General features: G+C 38.0%; 1 protein-coding gene across 1 annotated transcript in view; it reads right to left on the bottom strand.

Moving 5' to 3' along the window:
• Positions 1-10,881, bottom strand: part of SLC9A3 (solute carrier family 9 member A3) — a gene marked incomplete at both ends in the record, with an annotated part of 54,933 nt that extends 44,052 nt beyond the window's left edge. The window contains one exon of the mRNA XM_079533494.1: positions 10,686-10,881. Coding sequence (XP_079389620.1) covers positions 10,686-10,881 — 196 coding nt within the window. The remainder of the gene's footprint in view (positions 1-10,685) is intronic.
• Between the last annotated feature and the right edge of the window lie 366 nt (positions 10,882-11,247).

Below are 11,247 nucleotides of genomic sequence, written 5' to 3' on the forward strand. Positions count from 1 at the left end.
CCTCCTCTACCCACCATTGAATCACATCATTTTTTATTCAACATACATAATAAGACTCCCATCTGCAGCTTCCATCCTGCTCCTTCTCCCACAGTACATCCTATACTATTTCTTTCCGCAATAGACCAATGCACTGATCAATACAAACTCTTTTTTTTAAATGCAAACCACATTACTCAGCTTTTTACATTAGAAAGATTAAGTATAACTTAAATCTACTTTTGTCTATAAATATATATATCATTGCTTTTCCACATGACATCTACAGTAGCAAGTGTTATAGAAATATATCAAAGTAAACAAAATATTTAGGCAATATTTCTACTTAGAAAATGAAAGCACTAACTTCTGATAATGATCACCCATGAGAAATCATCTGAACAGGTAACTAAATAAAAAAGACAGCTGACATGCACTCCAAATAACATACCTTGACAAAACTTACAGTTCAACAGCAGAAATGTGCTCATAGCCAGAGTTAGTGCTTACACGGCTAGTTGTGCAGTGAAAGGAACTTAGGAATGGAACATCATATAAGGAGTTAATTAATCACTATGGACATAACTGTCATAGACACAGAAATTTCCTGTTCCTTTCTGTAAAGAAAGGATGCACTGTATTTACAGAATATCCACCCACATAACTCTGCAGTAGTTTTGATTTTTGTTTTGTTGTTATTGTTTCATGGAAGGAACAATGAGAGTCTCTTCTTGGGAAAATCCTGTTAGAAACTGGGAAGCTGAGATACAATGACATAGTACCAGTTTCACAAGTTAAAAAAAAATAAAAATGATATCAACATTGTGTAGAGAACTACAGAAGTGTGCAGTTCTGTATGCAGTTGTGGGTGGATGAGAAACTCTATCATCCTGTTCTGCAGGAAATAAGGAATTCTAAGGAATACTACATCCACCACCTCTGAGGTTACATAGGTTACTGCTGAATCAGGTGGCTATTACCAGTTAACATAACTTACAACACATACATGTCAAATAATACTATTTTCTGAATTATCAGTTCATCCTGGAGAATGATTTAAGTTGTCTGAAATAACAGATTAAAACGTTACATCAGTTAAGAGAAGGCAGAGGAGAGAGTGACACAGCTAACACAAACCAGTGGAAGAAAACTGAAGCTGTTTTAATGGGTAAGCATCCAGGTTAGAGTTAAATTTTATGCTGACATCTCACCATTCCTTCCTTTGAGTCACAAGGGCACAGCCATCATGAATTGTATGGCCACCATATATTGTCCTCTCTTCTAGAGAGTCTCCAGGCTATGCATAAGAACAGAACAAAAGAACTACTGTTCAGACTGGTTAAGTGAAGTTGCATATGCCTAAAATGTCAAGGATTGAAGATCTACACCCACATACCAACCCATACTACTATCCCACAGGAATATGAGGATTTTAGTAACTCCATACTGGAACAATACTTAGTTGTTAGATGTGTTATACAATCACATAACAACTGTACCTCCGATTTAATTGTTAGTACATCAACCTAGAGTTATTCTATGTTATGTCACCTCTCATTTCTGAATACCACTATAACACTAAAACAATACAAAAACATTCAAGGAGTCAGAATATTTTAACTATGACAAAATAGTTAATATAGAATCAGTTTTGTAATTGGACAAGTCCCCCCATTTGTTTACACTTGGGAGATTTCCATTAAAAACCTTACTGGCTCAAAACCACAGGTTTCTGAATGTTCAATCTTTTCCTTCAAGCTCCAATTTTGGAAGCAAACTGACCAGTAAAACTTCTACTTTTCATTTTTTAAAACTGGTAATTTTTGAAGAGAGAATAATCATAACCAAATTCTTTTGAAAACATGTACAAAATCTGGTTGGAGATTTTCTTTCTTGAAGTTTGACTACAGTTTTTTAACATTAGAGGTTGACAAAAGGCCCAGTTTGCTCAGGGTTTTGTTTTTTTTTTTTTGTCTTTCAATAGATAACAGCTGAAGAACTCGCATAGCGCATATTAATGAACCCAGAATTATTTCTTCTTGGAAATCCTTGGAAGAAGAAATTTCTATTTTCATTTACTGGAAGAAGAAAACTCCTGGAACCACCTACTTAAAAACTCACTTTCCCATAGGACTTTCAGAACACCTTTCCATTTTCTTTTTCTTCCACAATGAAACATTAAATATTCGTGCTTTAATTAAAAGTGTTTCCACTTGAGGTCTTGCATTCCATCTCAACTCTTCCTTGTCAGCCTGTAGGTAGTTTCAGTATTTATGACTTCACAGTGCTTTACATAGCAGCCAACTGGGTATCAAGTCTCTCTTTTCATACTCGGTAAGCTATTTCACAAGATAAATCAAATTATTACAACAAGGCCAATCAGCCATGCTCTGCAGTTTACAGAGACTTTTAACACTCAGTAAATCTAAATGGGTGTCACTTCTTAACTAGGTAAAGAATAATTAGAGTCTTTAGTACTTTGAGATATGAATTTAACTGGACTACTGCAGGGAGATGAGAAAAAATTACAGGCAGTCTGCTGAAAGTGTAAAAAGAATATTCAGAAAAGAAATAGACAAGAAATAAGGAGTGTTCTAGACACAGAACATTTTGTCCTGGAATAAAAAGAGCCAAACAGAAGGTACAGAATAACTCAGTTATCAATTACTCCATTACTTCAGAGTACTTAAAATAGAGTAACTAAAATAAGAGGAAAAGAAGCGTTGTATTTGAATTTAAAACAAAAAGGAAACTGGTTGTGAAACTTACTAATTTCTGATAGACTTCATGTGGTATGAGTCAAAACAACTGGAAATACCACCTTTTTACTGCCACATCAAATAAACAAATCACAAATTATAAACCACAAATCAGCTTTCTTATGAAGGATCACTAATAGACAACAATTTCACAAAAACAAAGTAGACCTCACAAAAACTTTCACTTGAAGAACTTTTATATATCTAAAAGGGCTTGTTGCTTGCACTGAACTACTTGCCTGGCAGTGGTCTGCTGCTGTGTTACCAAATGACAGATTTACAGTCACATTGGGGTTTGGTAGGCTAAGTAATAAGTGACCTCAGCTCTAAAGACAGTAAATCAATGTTTTCAACAAACCTGACTACAGTATTAAAAGGATTCCATTGTTCTGCAGAGAATGCAGAGTAGTTTGCGTGCAGGTGCTTGAAAATAATTGATGGCAAAGATCCTTTCTTCGGTATGCATGCCTGAACTGTATTCAGTTCAGGATCATTCTTTAAATGAGAGTTTTTCTTATGTAGTTCATACGAGTTGTCACTGCACATTTCCTATTCGTCAGGGGATGTAATCTGAATCTTGTCAAATTATACCGTCCTGATATCTTCTTCCTTACTCTAAATAATTCAGACTTGAGACTCACAAGACTTGGAGAGTGGAGGGGGGGGAGGAGAAAGAGGGATGTATGTTTCAGGTAGGCAGAAAAAACAGGAAAAGGATGAATAAGATACAAGAGCAGAACAGAAACAAAATGTGGAGATAGATATCCATTTATAAATCATAAATTTGATAAAGAAATGTGCATACAATTGTTCCTAGGACCTGAAATGCGAAGGGATTCTATGATGAAAATGTTATTTTCAGCTGCCTAAAATGATGTCTCAAAAGATGTTGTGCCTTAGACAGCAGTGATTTTACACTGCTTAACATTTCTTACTAAAAGCTATTCTAAACAGAACTGGACAAGAGAAAGCAGAGTATCTGCTTAAAATGAAGGCACCTCAGTTATGTAACACTTTTGCCAGCATAAATTGACAGCATGTCAAAAAGTGTATTTGCTTTGCTACTTTAAGGTAGCTAATGAAAAGATATATCCAGGAAGGAAATGTATGCACTTCCTTTATAAGGATGCCAACCTATTCCAGTTTCCTCTGAGATCACAATAAAGCAAGAAATTTAGTATAAATATATATTTTTCCTTGTTATCTTTATCAGTACACAGGGGAAGGCAGTCCAGTCTTTCCAGTCACAGCGCAAAATCATTTCTCATCACTTGCTAATGAGAACAGCTTTTAAAGAACATTGTAATTATGACAAAATTGGTGCTTTGCAGGGTCTGGAAATATCTTCGCCATCTGATTCTCTCACTCCTTTTTCAGTTAAATACTTACAATAAAGTTCTGCTAAGCAATCTTCATCATTTCTTCTTAAAGATAGTATTTACGAGATAGACACAGAGAATTGCCAATGGAAGACCTATTCTCACATTTTTACTATAATTAAAACAATACTCTAAATCAGTTTAGTAGCTGACCCTTTTTACTACTCCTAAAATGCCAGGAGAAATTTGGAGTCAAATGGATTTTTTTTTGCTTTGGAGGAAGGGTACAGATTTCTTTAAAGGAGCAAAGTTTTGCTTGAAAAGTCAAAATTAGGTGGGTTGTTACATATGCATTTCACTGTTTCTTCCCTAGCCCATCCCAACATGCTTAACATTCTCCACAGGAATGCTGGTGTTAACAATATGCTCCTTTCTCAGATAAGTGAGACAATACGAAGGGTCCCAGGCATGCAGAAACTGGTGTCACTTCTGGGCATCTCAGATCATAGAATCTAAATATTTTAAAGTCTAGAGAAATAAAGGAAAACTAAAACAAGATGAAAATAACCTTTTTTACCTGACTTTGTTTTTCAACGAATCCCTGCATTCCAGATCAATTGTTTACTTACATGTGTAATAACTATAACTTGATTTTAGGGTAGTTTGCTGACTGGATTTCAGTAAAATAAACTAAACTGATTGTAACAGCATGACCGATATATAGTGGGAACCCATTTCTCTGTAAGCTTAAAAACACAGTGCACTTCACAGCTCATTTTATCTTGGGTTCTTTAGAACTGATGGACTCAAACAAGGGCTTTGTTCAAGCATTTGAGGGCTTTGTGACAGACTTAGAATAAACTACACTGACAAAAGCAGTTGGCAAAGGTTTGACTTGCAGATAATCGAAAGGGTATGTACCCTTCTTCCTCATTCCTTTTCACAGCCACATGCTCTCCTGCCATTTCTTACACTTCCTTATCTGATTCACACTGAGCAAATTCAGGAGGCTAAATGGGTAGAAAAATTAAATCTAAAATACAAAGTGTGGATGTGAGAGACAGCAACACCAGGACACAAGCAACCCAGGAGGTTCCTAGAGTGCTTTGAATGGTAGCTTCCTTCTCTGAGTGACAGAAAATCCATTGAGAGGTGTTCTGCTGGGTCTTTAACAAGGGGCTTTTGGGCAATATAATGGCCAAAGGCATCCTTGTCTACAGTGACTATGAGATGGTGGAGTTTGGGAAACCTAGGGGAAAGAGGAGGGTGAGAAACAAATTCACAAACCCAAGCTTGAGGAGAGCACAAATAGAACTGGTAAAGGATCTGCTTGTAAGAGTCTCATGGGAGGTTCTGGAGACAAGAGAGATTGAAGAAATATGGTTAATATCCAAGGATTTCCTCTAAACTCAAAAGAGATTCATCCCAGCAAAGAGTGTCATGGTTTTGGCAAAGAGAAAGTCAGGCACAACTGTCAGGAGGCCTGTATGAATCAACAAAACCAAAGCTGAACAGAAATAGGGACAGGTAACCTGTGAGACATACACATGTCCAAGAATGCAGTGATGAAGTTAGGAAAACTGAAGCCCAGATGGAACTGAATCTGGCCACAGACGTTAAAGGCAACAAGAAGGGATTCTGTAAATACACCAGTGACAGAAAGAAGACTAAGGAAAGCATGGGCCCACTGAATAAGGTGGGGGTTGTGGTTACACAGGACAGGGAAAAAGCTGACGTGCTGAATGCCTTCTTTGGCTCGGTTTTTACTCGCAAGACCGGCCTTCAGGAATCCCAGGTTCCAAAGATCTGAGAGATAATATGGAGCAAAGAAGATAAACTGTTGGTGGAAGAGGATCACATCAGAGAGTACTTAAGCAAACTGAACATACCCAAAGCCATGCATGCTGATGGGATTCATCCAAGAGTACTGAAGACGTTGGCAGATGTCATTGTAAGGCCACTTTATCTCTCAGAAGGGTACTGCTATTTGTGCAGACATGGGACAGAGTGAAGAAGAAAAATGGATACGGCATTTTAACAGTAACAATGAGCTTAAGCTGGCCTTACTGAGATAATTTACCTTGTGCAGTAATGATTAGACCTGCAAATAGTAAGGTCAGTAGTCTAGGTAGCAGAAATAAGGCAGTAAATGTTACTCAGACTTCAGTAACGAGCCTCATTGTCACTGGCTACATTGCCACTACAAAAACAAACAAACCAACACAAAAATGTGCTTTGTAATTTTTTTAGTGCAAAGCAATTAACTGTTGTTTGGGAAAATGTTGTGGTGGTCAAAAAGATGTAAAACACACATAGAAGTCTTGCAGTTACCCAACTGTTAATGAAAATATAAAAACTTTCTCTGCATCCTGGGATTTTGAACAAGTGCAGCACACATACAGCAGCACACAGTGGATATCCTCAGGTAAAAAACATACTACTTTTTTTTTTAATTTACAATACCATTAGAAAAAAGCCCAAACTCATATACAATATTCTTAGATGAAACTTGAATACTGTGTCCAATTCTGGGCTCCACAAGTTCAAGAAAGACAAAGATCTTCTAAAGAGAGTCCAGCAGTGGGTCACAGAGATGATGGCAGGCCTAGAGCATATGAGGAAACACCAGGAAAGGCTGAGAGACCTGGGTCTCTTCAACCTGGAGAAGGCTGAGAGGGGTCTCATCACTGTTTACAAATATCTAAAGCACAGGAGTCAAGTTGATAGGGACAGGTTCTTTTCAGTAGCATGCAGCAATGGAACAAGAGGCAATGGGCACAAACTGGAACATGGGAAGTTCTATACAAACACAAAGAACTTCTTTACTGTGAAAGCACTGGAACAAGCTGCCTGGAGAAGCTGTGGAGTCCCCTTCTCTGGAGATATTTAAGACCTGTTTGGACACTTCTCTGTGCAACCTGCTGTAGGGAACCTACTGTTTCAGAGGAGTTGTACTTGATGATCTCCCGAGGTTCCTTCCATGCCTACAATTCTGTGATTGTGTGATTCTTTAACTTTCTCTCCTGAGTTTATAATTCCTTTTCTTCTGCCTACTTCCAGAGTTCTTTTTCTCCCACCTGTCTTTGACTTTTTCTACAACAGACTTTGCTCCCACTGCTTGTATCTTCTATATTTGTGTTTATTAAATCATTGTTTTCAAGTTGTGATCCATTAAAGGCATATAAAGAAATAGGAGAGTGCGTGGCAAAGTTGCCTAGTCTGTAACTATAAATAATGAGCATGTATGTATGTGTTGATATTACTTGTGCAGTTTGGACAACTGAGATACCAGAAAGTGGACACATAGTGGAAGAAGTCTACCAGGAGGGTTCTCAGATGTACCTGATGTACTTTCTTCATGGAGATAAGGTGTTTTTAAGGCTTAGCTTTACACATGTGAGTAGTTTATTAGCCTTATCCCATAAGGATACTCTTGTGTAGTGATAAGAAAGCCTATCAAAAGAGGAAATAAAGATAATTAGTCTAGATGGAACACTGTGAACCTTAGAATAAGGAGCTGGAAGACTTCAAATGGAGAGGGTCATATCAAATCAATTATGACGTGAAAAAGTAGACTGAGATTATTTATATTAGACACAGACTAAGTATCTTATAGTTCATGAAAGCCAATTGTCTGAAGACTTATTCCACAGCTTTGTGCCAATACTTAGATTTGTCAAGATATATAATTATTCCTCATATGAAATAAATTAAAAAATTAAAAATTAAAAATAATAATAAAAAAATAAGCATCTTCTTTTGCATATAGTTCAGAACACTAGAGACTTCTTTGTGTGTTAGAGATATTTAACGACATTTTACATAGTACAGCTTCTAATGCAGAACACTTTGCCAGCACTAAATTAAATTCTGAATGTATGAAACAGGAATAACAAGTTCCAGAAGAGCTAAAAGTGTCTTTTATTAATTACACCCTTCCCAAAATCTTATAATATCACAATCAGAATCATTTTTGTTGGGGAAAAGAGCAAGCTAACTATCAAATAATAAAAAATTAAGCTTACTGTAATGCAAAAGAAAGCAAAGCATTATCATATATCTTTCACCCCTAGCTTGCAATTCCCAGACGACCTTTTGCTAACCCAATTGCCAGTCAACACTCTACCATTTTCTATAGTCACAGGGAGGTGATCTTTCATGATTCACTCTGCCCCCCCCTCCAAAAAATCCAGAACAAAATCATCATTTTGACTGTACTGTGTTTGCCTGCCTTCAAGTAATACACAGGGTCAGATGTTCTATATTTTCTTCCCCCATTCTTTTCTGTCATCTTTTTAAATTTAGAGATCTTGGTCCTGCCCAGCATTTTTGCCCTTCAGAATCTTCTGATGGATTTCTGTCCTACTTTCCAAAATTCTTGACACACACAGGCAGGTAAAAGGCTGGCAGATTTTTCATTTCCCTTTCCCATTGATTTACATGAACATCTTCACGCTTTCTGCATCAATCAACAGTTGGGCAGTGAATGTACCTTTCTGATCAGCTATATGTTATTTGTGGCTGGTGGGGAGAACAGGAGCATTTATTCCTCTGCAGAGGAATACAGCAGCTGTCCATTGCTTCTTCGGAGACAACATATGGGGCAGTACAGGATTGCAATCATAAATGTGAGAGAAGTCTGAAGTTTGAGAGCTTGGGAAAATGATGGAATTGATGATAGACACTCTCTTCTTACTAGTAAGTAACGTGCTCTGTGCAGCTATGAAATAAGTGCAAATAATTTTAAAACAGAACCAATGGTATTCATCTTCCTAACTCCTAGAATCAAATATTTGTAGACGTACTACACGGTTTATGATAAAATGTCTCATCTTAATTCAAGACAATCTCATTCCAAGCCTCAGCATTTTAAGTATAAATCGAAGTCTTGTTAGCTGCACTGAGTTTCTCCCACAGCACAGATCTGGCTATTAAGCACTAATATTATTTTGAATAACGCTGGTACATATAGAAAGCAGCAAAGTCTTAATAACAGAGAGTTAATACTTGCTAAGAAACGAATGGCTCAGACAAGGAGTCTTTATTTAGATTAGTTAGCACAAATTTACAGAGGCTCAACATTGTCACTGCTTTTTTCACCATATCTGGTTTCTCCAGTTTTCTACTCTATATAACCCATCAATACAAATCAATTAAATCAAAACTGCATTTTTATGTAATCTAGATAATGTAGCTACCATCTGAAATACTTGTAGTTCAACACTGATTCCGTTGACAATATTTAGCTTCTGGTTATATCAGCAAGCATCTAAACGATGCCCATAGTGCTGAAAACCACTTAACAACATAACCCTTGCATAACTTGTCTCCTCCCTTTTAGAAAAGCATTATTTCAGTTTATTTGAATGTGGAAGCAGTACTTTTCACCCATCCTCAGTGCATTTAGCTTATGTGCAACTGTATGCATGAGCTGTCTATATCTTTCATTTGGCGCAACATGCCAAATCCATGGTGTATGATGTTGACATCCCATATCAGTATTACCAGTACAAGTACAGAACATTGGCATGATTTTCAGCTGGTCACTCAGCCGAATTGCTACTGATTTTAGAAAATATTTACTGAAAATTGAAAATGATGTTGATAATATCAGCAAAACTGACAGTGGTCTCATTTTAGATCCAAAAGGTAAAAGCATCCAGTGGAATGGCATCAAATTGATTCAGGTAAAGTTCAGACTGGACAGTAGAAAAAGGTTATTCACAAGAAACTGATTGGGCACTGGAACAGGCTACCTGGAGATATGGTTATGACACCAAGCCTGCTGAAGTTCAAGAAATGTTTGTACAATGCTCTCAGATGTAGGGTTTAAATTTTAAATAGTCAGATGTGGAGCCAAGAGTTGGGCTTGATAATCCTTGTGAATAGTTTTCAATACCAGATATTCTATGATTCTATGATTCTAACAGAAGATAAAAGCATCATGGAAATAAAATACATTCTAAATAAGCAGCCACTTTTCTAGTTCAGCAAACAGTATTATTAATGTAAGATTGCTTTTGGAGGTGTCACAAGGTTCAGAGAACAAGAAGGAGTATTCACATGTATTTACACATACTGCATTCAATTAGACTAAGTCACTGTTACCTTTCTCTGTGAAATAATTTTCCTTATTTTCTTTCACTAATACAACAATGCTTTGCAAAGCAGAGATTGCCAAGTTCATAAGTTGGTTTTATTGCGTTTATCTGTGATGGTGGTAGCTAATAAATCTGCCAATTATATCTAAAAGAACAGCATACTGTCAGTTGGAATGGGCACTCGATAAGCAATAAGGCTTAATCTTCATTTCATGTCTGTAAAAAGTCTTTTCCTGAGAACAACTGTAATGAAAGGCTTCAAGGAATGCAACCATGTGTAAGGAGTCAGACACAAAAGCCAGAGTCCTAGGTGTTGAAAATGAACTACTTAACTCCCTCGGGAAGGTGAAAATCACACTGCTAAGCGCTATGTAAGGCAGTATTATGAAATCAGGACAGAGTACAGTAAAACCCCTGAAAACGGGTCAGTGGACTTCTGATAAGCTCTCTTCATTTATGTTGGATGTGAGAAGGAAAAAGAGGAAGGGGAGGGAAGAGGACATATTAATATATAACTCGGGACTCACCAATTTTGGCCAAGCTGGCCACAAGTATCCAGAGTGTAATGACATAAGGGTCCTTTACGTGATCCCATCGGAAAGAGACGATCGCAAAGCTCTGAGGATGGCTGTTATTTGTAGGGCTTCCTGAGCTTCTCTCTCCTAGCGCTGCTGGGAGATCCATCAGTCCCAGGAGGAACCCCATTCTAGACACCTCTCTCATCTCCAAGCCACACAACAAAATCCTGTTTCCCCTTCGCGGAGAAATCCCTCCTCTTCGGAGGTCCTTGGGGGCGAGGTGCTCGTCTCCTCGCACAGACGCTCTGGTAGAGCGGGTCCCGTCCCGCCACCGTCGGCACGGCTGCACGGCCGGCCCTGGTGCTTCTTTGCAAGAAAGTGTCAGGGGCTCTGGACATAGGCAGATGCTGCGAGTTGGGTTCCTGCTGCTTTCCCGCACCTGCCTTTATCAAGCCGTTCCAGATCGGTCGGAGGCGGAGCTTTTGTGACTCCGTGGAGGCAGCGGTGCTGCCCCTTAGCTGAGCACCTTTCGGGATCAGCAGAGTTCCGCTCCGCCGAGGCGGCGATAGAA

Source organism: Tetrao urogallus (genome assembly GCF_951394365.1).
Source record: "Tetrao urogallus genome assembly, chromosome: 3".
Lineage (NCBI taxonomy): Eukaryota > Metazoa > Chordata > Aves > Galliformes > Phasianidae > Tetrao > Tetrao urogallus.